Source organism: Rhodnius prolixus, unplaced genomic scaffold (genome assembly GCF_049639745.1).
Source record: "Rhodnius prolixus isolate KJV_2025 unplaced genomic scaffold, Rpr scaffold_13, whole genome shotgun sequence".
NCBI classification, from domain to species: Eukaryota; Metazoa; Arthropoda; class Insecta; order Hemiptera; family Reduviidae; genus Rhodnius; species Rhodnius prolixus.
The window spans coordinates 11,667,425-11,692,335 of record NW_027411583.1 but is presented as its reverse complement, the minus strand read 5'-3'; the positions used below and the strand labels follow the sequence as shown (position 1 = coordinate 11,692,335).

At 37.0% G+C, this 24,911-nt stretch overlaps 1 protein-coding gene across 16 annotated transcripts in view; it reads right to left on the bottom strand.

Annotated features, from left to right (window-relative positions):
* S6KL (ribosomal protein S6 kinase like) overlaps positions 1–24,911 on the bottom strand; it is a 147,732-nt gene that overhangs the window by 40,225 nt on the left and 82,596 nt on the right. Inside the window, exon 9 of one of the 16 annotated variants that reach the window (XM_074115613.1) lies at positions 15,319–15,562. The exons of 14 other annotated variants lie outside the window; for them this stretch is intronic. In XM_074115613.1, the coding sequence (XP_073971714.1) occupies positions 15,419–15,562 (144 nt within the window). In that variant the 3' untranslated portion in view covers positions 15,319–15,418. Of the gene's footprint in view, positions 1–15,318; positions 15,563–16,321; positions 17,565–24,911 lie in introns of those variants that run through there. One more of the 16 variants, XM_074115612.1, reaches the window with a different exon arrangement.

The window sequence follows — 24,911 nt, the reverse complement described above, 5'->3', positions numbered from 1 at the left end:
ATAACAGCAAGACGACAGCCACACACACACACACACACACACACACACACACACACACACACACAATAACAGAAGTTGAAAAGATGAAACAGTGAATGATCTTGAAGAAGAACAGCTCTTAACAGCTTGGTTGGTCTCCGGCGGCAGAACAGCATCAGCAAACGGCAGAACAGTCCGGGCTGTTGCTGCTGCCACTGCGGTGGGTCGACGACCTGCTGTGTGTGTCCAGAGTGGAGGCTCTTCGCCGTCAAGTTGAACGGCCCCTTCCAGGCCAGCACACCCTAGGTCAAACAGAAGCCATTTCTTCTACTGTGTAACGTCGGCTACCCTTTGTCAACAGTCTCCAACACACATCAGTCCATAATCAGTTAAAATCAGGTTTTTACTGATTGTCCGTCTGTTTTTCTATTTTTTTTTTTTGTTTACTTCTTTCAAATTTAATAAATTTTTATTAAATTCATATAAATTATATTTAAATTTCACTAATACATAGCTACAATAAACAGCTGTTGAGATTTAAGTCTTAATACCTGGCATCATAACAGCTCTAGTCAATTTAAGATATTTTAATCAAATCTACAATGTACAAAAATTTATCCCTCAGTAAAATATTTTTCTTAATCAAATCTTAGATGACGTATAATTACTTCCTCTTGGGGGGGCGGGGAGATGAACAGTTTCCTCAAAATGAGTTCGCGATCTTAAAATCTTCTTTTATTTTTTTTTTAACTCTAAGAAAATATGATGGTCCAAAATTTTTTTAAAAAAAAATAGAGTTTCACCCTCAATTCTCAAAAAGAAAAACTCCACTAAGTTTTCTGAGGACCCCTCTAAATCCGAGAAAAGTAGTACTTTTTAGAAAAAAAAAACATTTTTGTCTTTGGTACTTCCCATGGTAACTGTGACAGATCGTTTGCCATCAAAAACTCCCCATAACCGGAAAGTACATATTACGGTCGTGTTGGGTTTCCTGTTGGTAGTTTCCATCAGAAAATACTCATTTTGTACATGAGTGCGTTAGGGGGGGGGGAGAGAGAGAATGAATGAATGAATGAATGAAAAATTTTATTTATTACATGAAAATAAATACATATGTACAATGAAGTGCCAGTACGAATACTATAACCTTCAGCATAATAATTACATAAATTGTACAAAATATAAAACATAAAATTAGATAATGAGGAAAAAAAACTCGAGAAAAACCCTCAGCTGAGTCCTTTACTCTCCTGTGCCTGTGCACCGTGTCCAAACTATAGTCCCCTATTTGTCTGTCGAGGTGGTTGTGACTTGATTCACACTTACTGAAGAAACCAGCAGCGAGGGTACTTGATGTAGTGTTCTACATAGTCCATGTTGGTTTTAGAGTGTAAGAAGTCTGTAATACGGTCTTTAGCGAGGTTGTAAGTTGTGACCAGTCTGAGGAATTTATTTTGGATGATCTGCAGCGAGGCGATATTGGATCGACAAGTCCAAACTCCAGGAGTGACTAGCATAAAATAACATGGGCCTAACCACTACCTTGTACAGGAGGAGTTTTATTCTCTTAGGGACAGTTTAGAGTCCCTGCAGAACAGCGGGAATAGTACCCGAGTGGTTGCCTTACCCTTTACTGACTCTGTCCTTTATGTGGGGGGGTAAAGGTCAGCCCCAAGGTACCTGATAGTGGCAGCCCACGGCACAATCCGTCCCCCGAAGTGGACGTGTCGATAAAAGACAGAGAGAAAGAGAGAGAGATGCTTCCGGTAAATTAGGAATTCGACAAGAGATGTGCAAGCAGGCAGCTCGTGGGAGTAATTCTGTTCCGGATTTCTTTGAACCTTCTTGATTTTGAAATATTGACTGGGTTCATGTTATTGAATGCACGTAACTGACTGTTTATTGGCATACTGACATCAGTGATGATGCGTATATTTCCATTAAAGGAGGTTACAGTTTATCCGTGAAATCCGATGATCATGGACGTAAACTATAACCTTAAATTGTGGGTTAGAAAAAATTATATTTGGTTACGTCATGATTTAAAATAATAAATAAATCATTGAATTATATTTTAATTAATTTTTTTTTTTTTAAATAAAATGGTATAATAAATTATTTAAAACCAATCAGATAAACTAAAACTATGCACATGCGCACAAATTAAGACCTTGAACTAGAAGGGGTGCATTCAGCAGCTGTGCATGCACACTTGTTGCATATACTCCCCTTCTTCCTTCTGTCGTGTTTGCCTCCAAAAGAATTAAAATCCAATTCCTAACTTATCTAAATATTGACCTCAATTTCTTTTTTATTAAGTGATTTTTACAAATTCTGCGCAGCCATAAAGTTGTCCTTCAAAAAAAAAAAAAGAACAAAACATTTCCTACCGGAAAACTAAAAAAAAAAATTGAAAATCTGTACGATCGATTCCAAAGATCAAAGATCGATTCCAAAGATAATCGAAATGATGGCCTAATTTTCAAGGTATACGCTTATTCTTCCTTGAAAATTTTATATTTATGGCAGCTCACAAGCAGGAGGCTGCAGTGTTCCTTGATATAAACAGGTCTAGACATGAAACTTGGTGAATTCCATCGCTTTGTACCAAACAACTTCGGGAGTATCCTGGCAAGTTTCATGCGTATTTTTGAATGTCTATTTCTACATTTGATTACATACTAACCAGTGTTGAAGGCGTGTTAATCAAGAAAAGGACGAATTTCAATGGTAACCCCATTACTCCCGTTACTTTAACTTAAGAAACAAATAAATAGATAAAAACATAAGATAGAAATACGAAGTCTGTATATTAAGTAATGAGACTGATTTTTAAAAAAAAATTTTATTCAAACAGAATTACAATTCTATATTGTCACCTTCAAAATAACTTCCTTCTGAAGCTACACAGCGCTGGAGACGTTTCTTCCACTTCTCATAGCAGTGCTCGAACTCAGATACTGGAATAGCCTTCAGCTGGTCGGTTACAGCCGTTTAAATGTTATTTGACTGTCCCAAAATGAGTTCCCTTGAGGTGATTTTTCCAACTTCGGGAAGAGAAAAAAGTCACAAGGAGTCTCAAGTCAGGCGAATAAGGAGGCTGAGGAGCCACAGGAATGTTTTTATACTGGCCAAAAACTCTGGTTTATTGAAATTGCTGTGGGACAAGGAGCATTATCGTGAGATGCAACACCCACTTGTTCATGATGTTTGGTCTCACACGAATGACCCCTTTTTTCGAAGTTCTTCAAGAACCTCTCGGTAAAAGTGTTGATTGACCGTTTGACCTTGGAGATAGAAACTCTTTGTGGACGATTCCCCTTGGATATCGAAAAAAAAAAATCAGCATCCATTTTTGATCTTCGACTTTGCCATCCTTACTTGCTTTTTTGGGCCTGGAGAGGTTTGAAGTGTGTGCCACTCCCATGCTCTGGCGCTTGGTTTCTGTGGGTCGTACTCAAAAACACCCAAGACTCGTCACCAGTAATGACACATTCCAGAAGAAAATGGGGGGTCATTTTCTCATTTTGGGACAGTCGGAAAACATTCAAACGGATGTAACCGACCAGCTGAAGGCTATTCCAGTATCGGTGTTCGAGCACTGCTAAGAGGAGTGGAAGAAACGTCTCCTCCAGCGCCAGTGTGACTTCAGAAGGAAGTTATTTTGAAGGTGACAATATAGAATTGTAATAGGTCATGGTTTTTAGAAGGGGCGGTAGATTGGCTCTAAAGGATCGTTGGTCATACGGAGGTTCTATAATTGAAATTGTTAGGGACTACAAGTACTTAGGGATTAATTTGACTCCGCGTCTTTCCTATGTTCCGCATTTACTTCAGGTTGTCTCCACTGCGAAACAGGGGCTCAACAGCATCTGGTCGGATTTTATGTCGCAGAATCAGGTGCCACTGTCAGCGAAATATAAGTTATTTAATTCGATTTCTCGGTCGATCCTCTGTTACGCTTGCCAAATTTGGGGGTACCAAAGGTATGAGATTGTTGAAAGAGTGCTGAGGTTTTTTATAAAAAAATTGTTTCGTTTGCCGAGTTCTACCCCTAATTATATGGTGTATCTGGAAACTTCTGTTGAATTAATTTTAGTTTTTACGTTGAGGCTTCATTTCAAATATGTCTTGAAATCCCTGCAGCTTCCAGATAACCGCCTGCCTAAAGTTTCTGCCTTGGAAGTAATTAGGCATAATTCTTCCTGGTTTGCCCACTGGAATGTACTCTGTAGTAAATATGATTGCTCATTTAATTTTAGCAATAGTAATATGGCTGATTGGAAGCTCTTTTTCTCCACGTTACTTTCAGCTATCGCATCCCGCTCCCGGGAGGAGGCCGTAGTGTCGGCCCAAGCTTCAGACCGCTTTTTACTGTACAAGGTTCTTAGTCATAGCTCCCCTACGATGGACATATTAGTTGAAAAAGTTCCGAAGGTTACCCTCTACGAACTGCGTTGGTTTCTTAAGTTAAGGTCTGAGTTGTTGTGGTTAAATTATACCCCTTGGCTAGAGCGTCCTATAGTGATGTGTTCATTATGTAATTCTCGTGCCAGGGAAGATGTTTTTCATTTTGTCGCCGAGTGCACCATACTAGTCGAGCTCAGACTGCTTTACATGGGTTGCCGGTCCCTAACCAGACCGCAACTTATAACAATTCTGAATGGCACCACTATTCAGCCGATTGTTCAGTTTGCCCGCCACGCCTGGGCTTACAGATATCAATTAGTACAGGCCTTTAATTTCTAAGCCCTAAAACAACTTGTTTTCTTCAATGTTAGCTTTATTTATAAAAAATAAAAATAAAAGGAAAAAAAAAATTGTTTTATCTGTTTATTGTGTTCATTATTATTTAATTTTAAATTGTATTCTTTACTTTTTTATCTGTATTTCATTATTTTCTATATGTTAAGCATTTTCTGTCTAAAGTTTTTTCCATTTTCACGTTTAGTTGCATTTTTAGTTGTAATAAGTGTGTTCTTTTTTGATATCTTTTTTATTTTATGTTTGAGGCAAATTTTTTATTTTTTATTTCTTTTTTCCTTTATCTTCTTTTTTCTTTCAATTTTACTTTTTATTTCTTTTCTTAATTTTCAGTTTGTAAACTCTAATTAAGTTTGTAATTCTAAATACTAGCGACCTCCGGCAGACGGATTTTCCATGCCCTATGGTACTTTTTACTATACTCTTGTATTTTTTTATTTGTTAAATAAAGTATTATTATTATTAATTATTATTATAGAATTGTAATTCTTTTTGAATAAAAAAATAAAAAAAAAAAAAATCAGTCTCATTACTTAATTTACAGACCTCGTACTAATCTCCGCCGTTTTATCCTCGATTTGTAACACAGCAATGTCAGCGCCACCTGTTGGAATCCCGAGAGTTTGGTAAGGAGGGTTCACACCAGGATAATTATAATGGTGAGGGGGAGAGAGGCTTGAAGATTCAATTCTCCCCTCACACTATCCCCTCTAAACATCCAAATGGAGTTTCAAGTTGAGTTAAGCTCACAATAAAAAAACTGGAAAATAAGCCTACAATGAGAATTGCCAAGGCTAATATTGATTAAAGAGTTCAAAAACAAATAAATAATGTTTTTCTATTTGTTATTAGAAATAATGGACACCTGAATACGAGACATTTCACTTCCTTCCTTTAAAGACTAAGATAATGGCTGCACAAACATACTTTTGCACTCTCTCCCTCTCCAATCAAATATTAATTGCTTTTATTAACAATAGATTAAACATGTTGCATGTTAATTGTTGAATCATTAAGAAATTTTTTTTAAAAAACTTTGAATTCTATTCTCTTTTACAATCTAAGAAATAGTTAAATTTAAATTACTGACTGCACAGTTATCAATTTTTTTTTAAACACTGAACATTTTTTATAGGGGGGTGCTTTGACCCAAAAAAAATACCTAACGACAACATGTCACTGTAGATAAGGTGGGGAAACGTAATGTAGTTTTTAAAACGGAAAAATGTTTAGGCCCGGGGGTCCAATAAGCGAGAAACGACATACAAACTTGTCACTTTGAATTGGTGCAATACTGACATGGGAAGTTGTGTTGGGTGGCTGGGTGGGGGGGGGGGGGTTGAATGAAATCTAAAAATGTAGCATCGATTCTTCATTGTTCTGACATTCATTTAAATAAAAATCAATACTTGACACTTTCTAGATAACCGCTTTAAATTTTGTTTTTGCACACCTATTTTAAATTAATGCCAACCTTTTTCGACCTCTAGGTCGACTAGGTCATCTTCAGGGCTTATATACTTCTGAACGGCGGCTGTAGGAAAGAGGCTGGCCTCCTTAGATTTTTCTCTTCCTAAGAGCTATTTTACAGACAACTTCCAGTTATGGACAGTGTTTTCTGAAACGAAAGAACTCACTTTCACAATTAGAAACAGCTTTTGAAATATCTTCTCTCTCTCTCTCTCTCTCTCTCTCTCTTTCTCTAACTATTGCTCCCTTTCATGGTGAGGTTGACTGACTCCCTTCGTCCACATCTTTAATGTGCTCTTATTGTTGAGGAGAGTGGTTGAGAATTATCGTAATTCGGTTTTTGGAATAAGTTCTGATGACGTCTCTAATGACGTATTGCTGGAGCAATTGTTTGATAGGAGGGGCACCATGACCAATAGGAGTTTTTGTCATTGAAATCTGTAAAACTATTGGCCATAATAGATAGTTTACTGGAGGGAGTAACAAGTAATACTTTTAACTTGCAAAGTGTTACCAGCTCGCGGGAAACACCGATAAATGAGGAATAAAACACATCCTCTCTATCCGCACTGAGTAACCAAGTCGGTTCAAAAAGATGAACAAGAAGAAGGTTACATTAAAGTAGTATTCGCCTACTTTATAAGTGGCAAGTCAATCCAACGTTGGTTCAATGTAACATTAAGTGAGATTTACTGTAATGTATGCATTAGACTAAAACAATTACACACAAATTAACTGAGTAATGTAGCCTTAAGTGACATCATTCTAGTCCAGGAACGTCCTACACAACGTGGTTCCATCCAGAGTGGAATAGCTAAGGTGAAAAAGAAGTAGCTCAAATTACTACTTACTACACTAACATGGGAGATGCGTAGGAGGTAGATAGATTGTCAAAATAATAGACTAATACATAAATAGGTTACATGTAATGAGGTAAAAAAATAGGTTAAATATGAGTGTAAAATAGTCCTATATAAGTCTAGTGAGTAATCAATATAGTTAAATATGAGTGTAAGGTGGTCCTTTATAGGTGTAGTGAGTCACCAACTGGTTAAATATGAGTGTAAGGTGGACCTATATAAGTCTAGTGAGTAGTCAACATGGTTAAATATGAGTATAAGATGGTCCCTTATAGGTGTAGTGAGTCACCAACTGGTTAAATATGAGTGTAAGATGGTCCGTTATAGGTCTAGTGAGTAGTCAACATGGTTAAATATGAGTGTAAGGTGGTCCTTTATAGGTCTAGTGAGACACCAACATGGTTAAATGTTAGTGTAAGGTAGTCCTATATAAGTCTAGTGAGTCGTCAACGTGGTTAAATGTTAGTGTAAGGTAGTCATAGATAAGTCTAGTGAGTCGTCAACATGTTTAAATGTGAGTGTAAGGTGGACCTATATAAGTCTAGTGAGTCATCAACATGGTTAAATATGAGTGTAATGTTGTCCTGTATAAGTCTAGTGAGACACCAACATGGTTAAATGTTAGTGTAAGGTAGTCCTATATAAGTCTAGTGAGTCGTCAACGTGGTTAAATATGAGTGTAAGGTTGTCCTGTGTAAGTCTAGTGAGTCGTCAACATGTTTAAATGTGAGTGTAGAAACTTCATTTATGTTTACAGAAATTGCCGCTAGAGTTCTCCACCGGATGGAGTATAAAGTAAGCGTGCAGCCTATTTAATGGCAGCTTACAAGTCTACAGTATGACCATTTCTCTTATTCTATTTCACGATTAAAAAACACAAATTCTTAACTTTTAGGTTTCTGTTAACGATAATTGTGTAGAACATGAAGTATTATTCCAAAAGAAATATTATTTATCGTATTTTAAAGGGAAATTGTTTTTATTGCTTAAATCGATAGTAAATCAAATACCTATGGGAGAAATGTTGGAGAAAAAGTTTTAAATTAATTATTTCATTGATTTTATTACGTTTAAAGTATTGGCCAATCACAAGGCAGTATGGTTGCAGGCGGTGGGCGGGTCATGCCCACCTCTAGTGTAACCACGCCCCTTCCAATGAAAACCAATTATGGGCTGGGCCAAAGCGTATTAACAATGGTGCTACAATACCTCTCACTTATTTTTCTATATCTTTTATTATTGTCTCATTTTTCATTAACTTTTTTTTTTTGTTGTTATTTTAGAAATAATATTAATCTTAAGCAGATATTGAGAAATAATGCTAACAAATTATTTTTTCAAAAATCATTCTCAATTTATAGAATTTATTATCAATTTAAGATCATTTTCGAATAGTTTTCGCCAATATTCGACAGTTTCACTTCACTTTCTCATGAAAAGAATCTCGTATGGAAACTCACATGACTTTTTCTTACCATAATTTACGAATATAATAGAATTTTATTGTAACTTAGGATTTCATAAAGAAAAAAGAGATCAATTTAATAATAATGTTGATAGAATGGGACACTTTCCCTCTGAACCAAACTATTAATTCAGAAAAAATTACAAGCCAAACTGACATTTAAGGCTTAAGAGATCACAGCTTCAAATGTGTGGCAAATTCGTAGTGTATTACAGGAAAAGCCTTTCTTTAAAATTGCACTTTCGGTGTATAGATTTTCTATCTTCTTGGGAGTTTGGTCAAAAATTTAATAATTAAATACTTGCAAGATAGAAAAACCTTAAAATATCTAAAATGGAAGTTTAGAAAACCTTATTTAAACCCCCTCTTAAAAATGAGAGTTTAAGTAGATGGCGATCAGCTGGTTCGCTATTGTTCGCGTCAGTGTGTTTAATTTTTGCTCTTTAAACTATTAATTATTTTGAAGTGTTTTAAGTGACTAATTAATGTTAAATTGTTTTTGTTTTATTTACTGTTATTGGATCTTTTGTTTGACATTGAAGTGAGATGAAAATTTGACAATTTTGTAAATAGTTTAGCTTTAATTAATTTACTTTTTTCTTAGGTTAGGTAAGTTATTTTGAATTTAAAAAAAATAATTTTTTTTTGTTAAACACCTACTCTTGCAGAAGAGGGAAAGAAAGTGATTACAGTAGAGCTTAGACTATGGGTCTAAGTGATACTGATATGACAGGGTTTTCTACCTCAGGAGACGAATCCACCGCTTCCTCTCTTAATAAAACTAAAAGATCGTCACAAATGGCGAATTTATCTCCTGGGAAAGGTAAATCAAAAAAGCAGGGTAAGAAGAGCTCTCTAGTAGCTTCAACAGCTCAAACTCGTCTGCGAAGCTCACACCCCTCTCAGGCTTCAACTTCGCAGCAACAATTAGTACCACCACAACAAGAACAACATCTTCAGTTACAGCATCAGCACCAACAGGTTCAGCAACAACAAAGCCCCCTACAACATCAACAAAAAGGCCAGCCCCAACCACAGGAAGTAGAATTTGTCTCCGATTTCGCTACCCATAATAAGTTCAGTGTTTTGCCTGAGGTTGGTGACTCATCTATGAGTGACCACAAGCCACCGCCCTTATATATCTATAAAATCAATAATTATATTGGTCTGAACAACGACCTCAGAAACCTAATAGGTTCTGACAATTACTCTTGCAAATCGAGGCTTGAAAACATTTTGGTATCGACAAATACATCTGAAGCCTACAGGGCAGTTGTTCACTATCTGAACCAAAATAACATAGAATATCACACCTACCAATTAAAGAAAGACAAAGCATTCAGAGTAGTCCTGCGACATATTCACCATTCTGTTCCCCCACAGGAAATTCAACAAGAACTACAATACATAGGATTTAAGGTTAGGAACATCACCAACGTTCGTCACCCCTTAAATAAAAATCCATTACCTTTATTCTTTGTTGACTTGGAGCCAGACTCCAACAACAAAAATATATTTAATGTCACCAGGCTGCTCAACACCGTGGTTAAAGTAGAAGAACCGCACAAAACGAAGGAGATAGTACAATGCAAAAGGTGCCAGCAGTACGGGCACACGCGGGCTTACTGCCATGTGGCGCCCAGATGCGTTAAGTGTGCAGGACCTCACCTCTGGGATCAATGCAACAAGCCACCAGATACTGCTCCAACATGCGCTCTCTGCTTTGGGCCGCACTCCGCTAGCTTTCGTGGTTGTGAGGTACACAAAGAACTCCAACGAATCCAGCGAGAAAGGCAGATTGCTCGTGGCCAAAGGACTCCCTCAAGGGCACCTGCTCCGATCTCGAAAATACCAACACAAAGGGATTTTCCTACACTCCAGCAGACTACAGTGCAAGGGCCACCCCTACAACAACAGCTACCTCAGCAGCGCCGTTCTTACCAACCTACTACTCGAGGACTACCCTACTCGGAGGTCGTGAGGTCACATCCTTCACATCAACAATCACTTCATACTCATCAAAATTCACTTCCTTCTCAACTTCCAAACTCACAGCCTGACAACATAACAACAGTGCTAAACTCATTTTTCCAAAGATTTGAATCACTTCTTACTCCTCTAGTTAGCTTACTAAACACTCTTATAACTCAACTTCTACCATGCCTCAAACCTTAAATATCCTTTCTCAACATTCATTAACTATTCTTCTCTGGAACGCCAATGGCTTGAACTCCCACAGAGACGAACTAGACACTCTACTACACGACAAACGTATTGACATAGCTTTACTCACAGAAACTCACTTCACTAGTAGATCTCACTTTTACATCACTGACTACAAAACGTACAGGACTGACCATCCGGACGACACAGCCCACGGAGGTGCGGCGATCCTAATTCGCAACAGCCTTTCACACTATAGCCTTCCTTCAACAGCAACTGACTACCTCCAGTCCTCTGTAATTTCCTTAACTGCTCTTCCATACAAGTTCAGTATTGCAGCTGTATACTGCCCACCAAACAAATCAATATCCCGAGAGCAATTTGCTTCCTATTTTGGCACCATCGGTCCAAGGTTCCTCTCCGGGGGAGATTACAATGCAAAGCACCAGCAGTGGGGATGTCGCACTACGAATCCAAGAGGTCAAGTACTTCTTAATGTCCTATTATCCAAAAACTACAGCAGCATCTCACCTAATCAACCTACATATTGGCCGACATCTTTATCTAAACTTCCTGATATTCTCGATTTCTTCGTAATTTCTCACATATCTCATCACTTTGACATCTCTACACTTACTGAACTCTCCTCAGACCACAGTCCTGTTCTTCTTACACTTGACATAAGGCCATTTCCTACCATACCTAAACCTTCTCTTATATGTGGACAAGTAGATTGGGAGCAATTCCAATCAAAACTGGAAGAAAAGTTGAACTTACGGATTTCTCTTAAAACGGCTGAAGAGTTGGACAATGCAGTAGAACATTTAACCACTTCTATACAGACTTCTGTCTGGGAATCCTCGACTCATTCTGTAGCACAACGAACTCACATGACTAACATACCATTATACATTCGGACACTCATCACGGATAAAAGGCGTGCGAGAGCGAAATGGCAACGCACCCGCTATCCATCTGACAAACGAGAATTCAACAGACTGACTCACCTACTTAGAAACCAACTTAGACAACTAAAAGAAGAACGCTTTGAAGAATACACTTCATCTCTATCGACTGAAGACAAGTCTCTATGGACAGCCACAAAAAGGATCCTTTCATACAAGTCAGTAGCATCTCCACTTCGTCGTGATGACGGCTCGTGGGCCTCCTCTGACGAAGATAAAGCTTCCCTATTTGCATCTTATCTAACTTCTGTCTTTACTCCTCACTCTGAATTAGTCAATCCTCAGTTCCAAGAATCGCTCTTAAAAGATCTTGATACTCCTCTTCCTCTCTCGCTTCCTCCAAAGCCATTCACCCCTTCAGAGGTTAAACATATTATTAGATACCTTCCTTTAAAAAAAGCACCCGGTTTTGATCTCGTTACTCCAACCATCCTTCGAAAACTTCCTAAAAAAGCTCTAGTTTTACTCACCTCAATCTACAACGCCACTCTCCGCACCACCTACTTTCCGCTACTATGGAAATTTTCCATTATACTTCCGATACCTAAGCCAAATAAACCTTCACAACTCCCGACGTCACATCGTCCCATTAGCTTACTGTCAGGGCTAGGAAAAATTCTTGAAAAACTCCTGCTAAAACGTATTCTTCCAATAATTGAATCTAATGACATTCTCCCGGATCACCAATTTGGATTCAGGCGACAGCACTCCACCATACAGCAGTGCCATCGAGTTGTAGATGTAATCTCCACCTCCCTTGAGAAGAAGGAGTGTTGTTCTGGGGTGTTCCTTGATGTGAAGCAGGCTTTCGATCGGGTGTGGCACACTGGACTTCTCTGGAAGCTCAAGACCATCCTTCCAGCCACCTATTTCCTCATTTTGAAATCTTACTTGACTGACAGACATTTTAGAGTGAAGGTAGGAACTATTCTTTCTCCATTCAGCCATGCTGACGCTGGAGTTCCGCAAGGCAGCATACTAGGCCCCATTCTGTACACAATCTACTCCTCAGACATACCTACTCATCCTCAAACTACTCTTCTCACCTATGCTGACGATACTGCCATCTTATCTACTGACAAAGACCCAATAATAGCTCATAGAAACCTTCAGACTCACCTCACCTCCTTAGAAAATTGGTTCAAAAAATGGGCTGTCAAACTGAACGAAACTAAATCTCAAAATATCACCTTCACTCTTCGACGCATCACTCTTCCTCCTGTCTTTTACAATCTTATTCCTTTACCTGCTGTCAACGTAGTCCGCTACCTTGGGCTTTACCTTGACAGAAGACTCACATGGAACCCTCATACTCGACTTAAGAGAACAGAACTTAACAGACGCTTCCGACAACTGAAAAGACTACTCGACAACAGATCAAAACTCACTCTGGACAACAAAAGACTAATATATGTAAGTATACTAAAGCCAGTCTGGGCTTACGGCATCGAACTGTGGGGTTCAACCAAACGCTCAAATCTGCAAAGGATCCAGTCCTTGCAATCTAAAATTCTTCGCTCTATAGTAAACGCTCCTTTCTACGTCACCAATCAAACCATTCACACAGACTTGAACATTCCTTTCGTCACACAAGTTGCAAAAACACGATACAGAAAATTCCATCTTAACATTCAAACACATCACAATCCACTGGTACAACATCTATCTTCAAGAACATTTCCAGACAACACTTCCAGACGTCTTAAAAGACAGTGGCCTCGCGATCTCCTCTCTGATGAAGAGAGTCAGTAGAAAGTAAATTGTTTTTTGGAGTGTTACCGCTGGGTAACTTCTCCACTCTTTTATTCTGTTATTTATAGTTATCATTGTTGCTTATAACGCAAAATGCGTTGATTGTAACTAAATAAATGATTAAAAAAAAAAAAAAAGTAGATGGCTTTATGTAAGTCTAGTGAGTCACCAAACATGGTTAAATGTGAGTGTGCAAGGGTGAACCTATCTTGGTTTAGTGAATGGTAATGCTTGTGAAGTCACAAGAAGTACTCAGAAAGATGGCCTCGCCAAAACGTGGTCCAAACCATAAGGTTGGAAAGTCTCTATAGTGAGTGATTAAATCAATTTGATTATCGATTAAATTTGAAATTTAGTTCAACTAATTGATTGTCACATGATTAAAAGTACGATTATTTTAGTCGATTAAATTCTGATTAAAATTTATGATTAAATTGTATTTTTTAATCAGTTCCCATCTCTGGTATTTAAGATATAAATCATATCAGACAATTTAAATTGTTGCACGTACTCATAATTATTGTAATAAAGAATCCCACTGCCAATTTTACTTATTTGCTTGGAAATGCACAATTTGATGCAGTAGAGGTAATGCTAGCAGTTACAGTTAAAAGCCCAAGTGGCCAGGGATGTGATATGGGGGATACGTTCTATGGCAAAATGATTGGCACAGTAGTGACTTAAACAGGAATAAGAGGAGGAGGAGGAGGGGTAGGACTCTAAAATTTACCGTTTTGATTACAGACCTCACGGCTAGCATGTTCTTTCATGTTCTAGTTTTTAGATAAATTTAGCTCATCTATAATTACCAACTTTGCCTAGATCATTAACTTCTTTTTTTAGAAAGATGATATTTTTGTTCTAGAATCTTCTTTTTTTTCGCCGTGTAATTTTCTTTTTTTGTGTGAGGGGGGAATTTCTACCGTTGGCATTTATTTGATATTAATTAAAAGCATTACCTAATTTCTATGTACTTTTTCTTACTGCTGAGAAAAGAATCTTGATTCTTTTTAGTTTCTCTCACTGTCTGGCTTTTTAAGATATTTTTGTTCACTCACATACAGACAAAGTCACAGGAAACAGGGCAATTAGGCCATAGCAGGAGACCTAACTCGAAAGTTCTCGAAAACTTAAAACTTTAATTAGTTCGAGAACTATCAAGGGAGGCAAAACTAACCGTCTATAAAAGCATATTGAGGTCAGTGGTTACGTATGCCAGTGAAACGTGGGTGTTGACCAAGGAGGATGGAAAATTGATTAATACCTGGGAGAGGAAGATTCTGAGGAAACTTTTTGGCCCCGTGAAAGAAGGGGAAAGGTACAGAATCAGGAAAAACGAAGAAATAAGAGAGCTGTCCCAGGAGCAGGATTTGGTAGGTTTGATTAAGAGAGGAAGATTGAGATGGCTAGGCCATTTAGTAAGAATGGAAGATTCCCGAATTCCCAGGAAGATAATGAATGGAAACCCAGGGGAGGGGGCGAGAAAAAGAGGAAGGCCGAGGATTAGATGGCTGGATGATGTGGAGGAAGATGTTAGGAGTCTGGGAGTGAGGATATGGAGGAGAATTGCCTTAGTGAGAGAGGAGTGGGGAAAGATGTTAGAGGAGGCCAAGGTCCTTCGAGGACCGTAGAGCCAGAGGAAGAAGAAGAAGGAGACCTAACTGCAACCGGAAGTACTGGAATTTAAGTGGAAAGACTTTTTTTTTAAACATTTTCGCCGGAAAATTTTTATTTATTAACAGTACTGGGCAAAGACAGTGTTTGAGCTTTCCACTATAGTTTTGTAGCTTTTCTTTTTATGAAAATGGTAATGCTGAAGAGTATCAATGTTGAAAATCAATGAATTTTGTGTGTGTGTGTGTGTGTGTGTGTGTGTAATCTGCGGAAAAAGAAATACGAGTTTTTTTTTGTTTTTTTTAAATCTTTTATTGGAATTTACAACTGCATCAAGATTGTTGCAACAAGTACAAATGCGGTACATGATTTAAAAAAAAAATATATCACGTAAAAATATACGATTGGAGAAGGCACCCAGTAAGTGACACTCCATTATCGTGGACATATATGAGAGTCTCCTCGTATGATGAGAGTAAATCGCGAGGCCATCTTTTCCAAAATCTTCTTTGGAGGATCGCCTGGTTTTGCTGTAGAAGATAGGTGAACGATTAGTGGGCTAGGATGAGCTGCTATACAGGAATGAAATTTCAAGAAACAAGTTATAGCAAGATCTTTAATGTGAAAGGGATTTTGGAGATCATTATGGATGGATGATGTTAAAAAAAAATAGGATGGAGCGTTAAGTAGTTTTCGTAGTAGTATTTTTGATTGTAGTTTCTGGATGCGTAGAATGCTGGAAGGTTTAGTCCATCGAAGTATGGACTTCGATGCCGTACGAACAGATAGGTCGCAGGAACAGCAGGTATAAGGAAGAGTCTTTTGTTATGCAAGATTGAGTTTTGATCGTTTATCAAGTAGTCTGGCGAGATGTTTTGTAGCATTGGTTAGTTTCTAGTCTTTTCCAGACTAGTCTGGGAGGATGATTCCATATCAACCGTTTGCTTTTAGGTACACAGTCCAAGGTTAGCGTACTTTGTCCACTATGGGAGTTTGGTCCATGAAGATAAGGAGGTAGGATTTTTTTTGAGTATTTATATCAGATTTTTCGTTTTTTTTTTTTTTTTAGTCACTCTTACTAACAATGAAAATTGGTTCGCGCGTTTAGGCGCCACGTTGTTTTCCAAAAAAGGTAACAACAAGAAGAAAAACAAGAACATTTTTTGAAAATGCTGTTTTTGCACATTTTTGGCAACTTTTTTTCTCGAAATCTATCAGATCTGGGTTGTTGCAAAAAAAAAAAAAAAAATCACAGTTATAAAGGAGGGTTTGCCCTACATTTTAAAGGAAATTTTGGAATTTTATCTTTTTATAGAAAAAGAGAAAAACAATTGTCAAAGTTGGGTGTTTTTCAACGTTACACTATTTTCGTGCAGTTTTTGACGATCAACCCTCATACAACTTGGTCCTACCGGAAACAGTTTTAATAACAGGAAATAGAAAATCAAATTATATTGTTAAAGACACCATCTCGGTGCAGGTATGGAACAAATTCATCTTGTACATTGTAATGACTACATATCGCGATATATTCTCGAGGAACCTCGCGAGGGCCTCTTAGCCAAGAAAATCCTTATATTGTTTACTGCCAATAAGCGCTGCCACCCAAATTAGACAAAGTTGTAATTAGTGGCAGTAAGATTGAGTGGTGTGAAGGCTTAACACCCACTTTTTAAGTCATCAACTTGACGCGCGCCAGGGTTATCTAGGCGCCATATTTTTTATTATTTTGTTGTTACAGCCAAGCAAACACATGGTGCTGCGTTTAATACATGGAAGAGAGAGAGAGAGAGAGAGAGAGAGAGAGAGAGAGAGAGAGAGAGAGAGAGAGAGAATAAGAACAGGTTCCGTGTGTCCATCATACATACATCTTGAAGAAGTAGAAGAAGTTTTTTAAGTTCCCGGTTGATTAAAGTTTTCGAGAGAGGTCTGGCGGCCAACCACACACAACTCTGCTTCCTCTTAGGGAGGCTGTAGCTGCTCACGTTGGTGGTGGCCGCGGATATAACGGACACCATGGATCTCTCTTCGCTCGTCAGACTGGTCTTCCACTTCTTCTTCTTCTTCTTCTTCTTCATCTCCTTCTTTCAATATGTCGGCTGAGGTTGCTGTTGTTGTTGTTGTTTGAGGATGCTATTTTTAGACATTAATTTTTTTTTTTCTATTCCTTCGCCACTGCCTTCTTTATTTTACATTATATATATCGCTTGGTTTCCTTTCTTAACCTTCTTCCTTCAGCTTCTACTATTCAAGGCGTCCTTTCTTTTTTAAACGAAAAATATGTCTATATACGTATACTCCATACTCGTCTTTCTTCATCTCTTGGGGTTCTTTTTATTATTCCTCTTTCCGTTCTATTCTATTTACAGCAGCCACTGAGATTTTTGTTCTCTCCCTCTTTTTTGCACTTCCACTCTCTGAGATCAACGTCCGCGACTCAAAAGTTGTGCAAACTTCTTTTTTCTTCTTCCAGTTGAGCTGCAGTAAGTTATGACCGCCTTTTATACAAACTTCTCGCTCTCTCATAATTTCCTTGTAAGAAAAAAAAAAACATTGAGATCGTGTGCCAAATTATAGTAAAGTATGTTTGCTAGGCGGTTATAGGCTAGACCCGCAAAGCTAAGATGTATTGCGGTACTAGTCTAGCCCTTGGATTTTATTTAATGGTTAATATGAGAAATTTACAGTAAAGTATGTTAGGCGGTTATAGGCTAGACCCGCAAAGCTAAGATGTATTGCGGTACTAGTCTAGCCTTTGGATTTTATTTAATGGTTAATATGAGAAATTTACAGTAAAGTATGTTAGGCGGTTATAGGCTAGACCCGCAAAGCTAAGATGTATTGCGGTACTAGTCTAGCCCTTGGATTTTATTTAATACCTTTATACGAACATTATTTTTGGTGCTTTTTTTGTTTAATTAAATTGTGAATTATTTTATACGCCAAAATCGCATACCTTTTAAATTCGCGTTTTACTCAAATTGAGTTATCGCAGACAACAAGCAACCAAATTGAGTTTCAATTGCGCCATTTTGTAGAGTAAGAGTGTATCTTTCAACCATAGTTAGGCCGTCATTTTCCATCGAGTCAGCCCAAAATGCCGAAGACTTGTTTTTAAAAAATCCCGATTTTTAACGATTTTTTTGGATTCAAAGCTATGTTTCACTTCATTTAACTGTACAGTAAAAACCGAAAAAATTCAGGGAACATCTACACATCCAAAATAAATTTTTAGTTGCGTTGGAACCGCTTTAAAATGATTAGAACGCTCGAAAAAAATTAAAGTATCAAAAAAACACATTTTTCTCGTTTACGGGTTTTTATGGGGTTGGAGAGGGTCGGAAAAAATTTCAAAAAATTTTTTATCGGTCTCCTCCAAGGTTTTTGGGTCGATTGTATCAAAACCGGTGGGGGCCGCCAGACCCCTCTTATTCCGCTACCCCCTTTATAGTAAAGTATGTTAGGCAGTTATAGGCTAGACCCGCAAAGCTAAGATGTATTGCGGTAATAGTCTAGCCCTTGGATTTTATTTAATGGGTAATATGAGAAATTTATAGTAAAGTATGTTGGGCGGTGATAGGCTAGACCCGCAAAGCTAAGATGTATTGCGGTACTAGACTAGCCCTTGGATTTTATTTAATGGGTAATATGAGAAATTTATAGTAAAGTATGTTTGCTTAGTCACCTCCGTCCACGACACCTAATTCGGTAGTTGGACGTAAAGTCTGCCTGAAAAAAATAGGCAATTACTTTACTTTACTATTAGATTTCTTTTACTTTATTTTTGTCTGTTTGGTTTAAAACATAAGTTATACTTAATGGGTAAACCACACTACACTATGCAGCCTCATTAACCCCTCTCCTACTGTGTCTCTGAGTGCCTCGAACTCTCCACAAACGATCGCTCCTTCTCTTCCGCTATCAAGGTATAAAAATAAATTCCCGTTAAACTATAAAAGGAAAAAAGGGAAAAAAACAACAACAACAAGAATGGCAAAACTGCGAGAAATGGTTGCCGTGTCCGTTTGGGAATAATAAATTTTATTTAAGGAATTTATTTTATTTTATTTTTTTGCAAAATTTGAAGTTTATTTTTAAGTAAAATAAAATATTCATTTATGCAAAAAAATAAAAATAAAGAACCATTAAAATCCAGAAAAGATTATTTTTAGAACATATTATATATTTTTATGTTCCTGTTTTTCTTATACCTGCTATAAATAAGGCTGTGGGATGGAAAGATGACATGCTGCCTGCCATCTAAATACCTAGACGTCCCGTATATTAAAATTTAAAAAAAAAAAAAAAAAAAAAAAAAAAAAAAACCAGACAGGAAGTCAATAATAATAGATGGGCAATTTTGTTTATTGTAAATTTAAAAAAAAAAAAAACTTTTAACTGCGCGTGCGCGTAGAACCAGTTCTTCTCCAGCAGCTAAACACACGTATTAAGAACGTTATTAAATACTCCATAATTTCGTTCTCGTCCTGGAGAAAATTGAACTAGCCTTTTATTATCTTCTCTTTTTTTTCTTCATTAGTTTCATTCCGTTTAGGGAATTAAGAATTCTGGTTTTGAAACACCCAAAGGGGCTTCTTTTTTTTTTGTTCGAAAAACTTGGAGCACGATCGCACGGATTCCTCATTGGTAAGACAGCACCGGAGAAAAGTATGAAATAATTTATAATTTACAATCAACAATCAACAAGGGCAGAGAAAACTTAAATGGATTTCAGGAATTTTCTTTCACTGAGGGCCGCCTATATTTGGAAATGATACGATCTTTTTATGGACCGTGGTAGATTATCTTCTGGCTAAGATGAGCAATAGAAAGAGGAATAGCGCATTTACTGGAGGAGGAAGCCAATATTGGTGAAATCAGAATTAAAATGGTAGAAGGAGGAAGAAGAGTAGATAACGCAGGGGGTTGGTAAACGTGAAGGATGTTGCAGTGCATCGTGATCCATGACCAGGAGACAAGGGGGTGTGTGAAGGGGGATAGACAGAGAGAGAGAGTGAGAGAGGTCAAACATACAAGGCCACCACCATTATCTCATCTACGGGGAACAATGGCTGGCTGCAGCATGTACTACGAGGAGGAGTGAGCTAGCAGCAAATACGGGCTGAACGGAGGGGAGGTCATGACATTAAAAATACCTCCCGAAAGCAAAATACAAATTTGCTGCCCCCGCCCCATACCACAACCACACATCGATTCCAGGAATACACATCGACTCCCCGGAGACTCGCATGCCTTAATTTGATAGACTATCGATATCCCCCTATTTAATAGACGATGATTGAAATATTTTATTAACCTTTAAAAATAAACGAAATAAAGTAAAAAAAAAATTAACAAAAAATTGAATATTTTAATAAAAGAAGAAACTAAAATAGACCACCGGAAGTTACCGAGTCGTCTTTTCCCCGAAATATTTCCAAAAATACTCTTTTTTGGATGGCACTTCAGAATAAAATAAACATTTCTGGTGACAGTCACCACTAGTGACTGTCTCACCGGTGCTGCCTCACCAACGAGGAATCCGTGCGGTCGTATCCCAGGGAACTCTCCCTGTAAATTCCTCCTTTTCAACATTTTGCTAGTAAAATTTGTTTTAGGACAGTACATCGACCAGGAACTAGAGTCGCGTTCTTCCTGTAAGCTTACGTTTCAGTGTAATGTACTATTTATTACAATATTATTATTTATTGCAAGCCAGCTTATTTCCCTGGCAAGAGCTTTAAAGTTCTGCAGCTTCAACTAAATAAACAATAATAAATTCAACTTCGAGGAAAAAAAGACACCAACTTCTCAGTTACGTAACACTTCCAGTCAGTCCTTCACGCCCGGAAGTGCCCCTTTAAATAGAATTGCCCTGGGGGGAAAAAAAGAAGAAAAGTTTCCAATAAGCACATGCATTCTACAGTTACACAGGTGCACCGAAAATGAGTGCATTATGCAACAAGAAGAAAAATAATCTTTGGAACCTTTTTCCAAGGAAAATCTGTTTAAAAAAAAAAAAAATTTATTTCCCTTAATTTTCTCATGAAGCTCCAAACCTTAAGATTAAGTTTAAGTATCATCCAGTTTACATGACTGCAACTTAAGCGTGTTTGACGTGTATACACGGTCAAATCAAATCTCTATTACGGTGCGTTCGACGTGTATACTCGTTGTGAAAAATACATAAAATTACCATTAACTACAAAAAAACTCGAAATTTTAATAAAATACTATAAGAATATTATTTGGTGGGATGTTTCCTTTATCTTACCAACAGAACTGCCAAGTATTTTATACGGAGGGGGTGGTGGGTGCCAGGCAAATGATAAGTGGTTGGTACAGGTTTGGTCTCCGCATTAGAGATTGGGGAATTAGGCACACAAATAGAAGCTCTCAACCCTTGGTGCAATGCCCGTTTTTACCTTAGATAGAGATTCAAACCTCAGTATGAGCATGATTTCATTTTGCACAGAATTCAAAGCTTCTTGTAAAAGCTCTTGCGTCTCTAGTTAACTAGAGCAATGCATACGTGAAGCGGTGCAAGATTTTTGAATGTGCACAGAGTGCTCTGGTAATCTCAAGCCCCCCAGAGAGATTGCAGAAAAAGTCGCTTGCAGTGACTATTATGACGTTGTAAACGTTTTCGTTGTTTTGCCCCCTGCGTTCGAAGTGTATACCACGTCATTGTCGTGATTTTAATTCCGCACACTGTGGGTGGGTTTTCTTTTAAAACTAAATTCCACGATTAGCTGGTTAACGATCGATGCAAACCTCTCAATCGTATATAGTAATGAGCAGATTTTTTTAAAGTTATTTTGAGGCAGACTCAATTTATAGGGTTTTCCGGAAAATAATGCAGGATTTTTCTATTTTCTTTAAAATACTCTCCTCCACCAAATAGTAAACTGTTTATGTTTCTTGGACTTCTGACTATTATAAATGTAAAAACTTAAATAATCCTCTTTCAAACAAAAATGTTTTGTTTATCTCTGAATTACAGTTTGCTACTTGGAAATAATTCAGTCTTCAACTAAGATGTCAAAGCGTGATTTTCGCATAATTATGTTAGTTGTCAGAAATATATACAAAGTAATGGAGACTATTTTGATTAATAAAAACAATTATAAATCATTAATTTTTCTTTTTTTTCTTTTTAAACCATAATCCTGCATTATTTTCCAGAAAAACCCAACTGTTAGCTGTGATTGCAAGATGTAGTAGATCTTTAATTTATTTAAAATATTTTTCCAAGCAAGATTTTCTTTTTAGAACTTCTTAGAGTTCTGGTACTTCCTCTTGCAAAAAATAATCAAATTGCATTAAAAATTATGCAATTCACGTTTACCCACTACATAACAACCACTAAAATATAAATAACAAGGGTTTATAACAGGAGGAAAATGATTTATTTACAAGAGGTAATTTTTTTCATCATTTTAAGAGATCGCGCAAGCGTATCAGGACTGCAGTTCTTGTCATTGGGCTATTTATTTTTTAATAAACTATTAATTATAAATAAATTTTAATTTTATTATAAATTATTTATTATATAATTATAATTTATTAATAAAAAATATAAACAAGAAACAATTGTTAATTCACTAAATTTAAATGGGATTGGATTAAGTTAAATTTTTGAAGAGGTTATACTATACCCGCACAACTTCAGTGTATTGCGTTCACTCCATTTAAAATTCTATTGACAAGAAAATTCTGGAGCTCTTATTTTAAAGACTAAGACCCCGGGATTCTATGTTGCAGACCACATCTTCGCACACAGAACTATTCAAAGGGTATAAATAAATTGAACTAGATATCACAGTGGTTTAAAAGAGAAAGTAATGTAGTAGTGAGAGAGAAATAACTGATAGAAGGTAGATTCAGAGTAAAGTAATATCATTTCTTTCTATTTTATATTGGGTTCAAAGGTACCCCACCAGTGGGGCAGATATTAACATTTGCTACATATTTAAATTTATAAAAATATAGATATGTATGTAAACTACCAACTGTTTATTGACACATAGATCTGTACAGAATGCTTAAAAGTTGTAGAAAACGAAATAAAATGGTTCAATAATACGATTCTGTGCGCAATCCGTACAGAATCCGAACAGAAAATGTAAATTCCTGTTCAAATGTGCCCCCCTCGCCCCTATTCCTCAAGTGAAAAAAAAAGAAAAACTTGGTGACACTTCCAGATTTTCCAAGCAAACCAGGGCCACTTTCTCATTTTTTGAATTTTTCGAACTCAAGGTTGTCTCAAAACGGATATTTCTGGGCAAAACTAGATGTTGAATATTGAACACTTTCACATTACTTCCTGTTATTAAACTTTTTTTTAGAAAAAATTAATTAAATTAGAATCCTCCAACCATATATTTATCTAAAGGAAAAATCTTAGATAGAATATTCTTTAGGATCTTATAATTAATAATTCTTCTGGCGTTGAATTAAAAGAAATTTGGTAAACATGTGTGGATTTAAAGGTAAGATAGGAATCTGTTGGCGCCAATAGTTGTGCAAAAATGTTAATAGATGTTTGTAAACTAGTCTTAAGTGTGCACCCGAGAGACTCAGAATAAGCAATAATCCTAGTACTATCTAGTAAGAGTTAAAAATATCTCTTAAGATATAAAAGACGAGTTAGAAGAGGCATTCCAAGAAGAGCAAGGTCAGTTATCTAGTAGGCAGTGGAAATAAGAAGGAGGTCGCTGCTCGATTGTAGACACAAGATCACTATCAAGACTTGGATAGATATAAGAAAGTATCTCGCCAGTAGAGTGTTGGAAAACTTATCTTTCTTCTTCTTGTATTACAAAAGTGGAATCTTCTTATAGTATAGCAATGTTACTAACGATCTAAAAATATCCACTTCCAGAGGAGCTGTCTATCTGGACGCAGGACAAGAATAGTAACTAAGACTGGCCATCAACAACTGGCCACTAAGATGGTCAAGGAAGGAGAGGAAAAGAGACAGAGAGAGAGAGAGAGAGCGAAAAGAACTAGACCTGTTGCTCGGCGATCCTACACCAGCATGTTGGACATCAGGCAGAGTTCACTCAACTTTAACATTAATACTTACCTAAACAGCCGACTGGCAGACACACTCGCCATTTAGGAATTTCTTTACGATGGAGTTCCATGTAAACAAAAACACCAAAAAAAAATTCTATCTGTAACTGGAATCAAACTCTAATAATTTGCAAAATTCTAAACACGCTTATACTTTAAAAAAAAAAAAAATCCAAATTTTTGAACTACCAGAAAAGAATTTTACCGGAAGTGCAGCCAACGTCATTTTAGACGTCACGGGGGGGGATTACCAGGATGGGCTGATGAGGAAAGAGTTTTTGAGTTGTTGAATTTATTAGGATGGCAGGATAGGTTTTTTTTTTTTTTTGTGGAAATTGAGGAATCGTGAATGGATTGTTTCAGTGTCAAAAAGGGGATATTTAGGTCTTTGTTGAAGGATGGGGATGAGTTCGTTTTTTAGTGAGATAATGATGCTAAAAAACCCTACAACATTGACCAAATTGTTGTTAAATATCATTCTAATTCTAACAGCTCAGTCTTAATTTATCTTTCAACGGGAAGATTACCATCTGGGCTTACGGATCAGAGCTCAACTAAACCCTCCAATATTCTCCCTATAATGTCACTAACCTCAACCTTCAACTAAGACCTAAATATCCCCTTTTTGACACTGAAACAATCCATTCACGATTCCTCAATTTCCACAAAAAAAAAAAAACCTATCCTGCCATCCTAATAAATTCAACAGCTCAAAAACTCTTTCCCTCATCATCCCATCCTGATACACGATTCCTCAATTTCCACAAAAAAAAAAACCTATCCTGCCATCCTAATAAATTC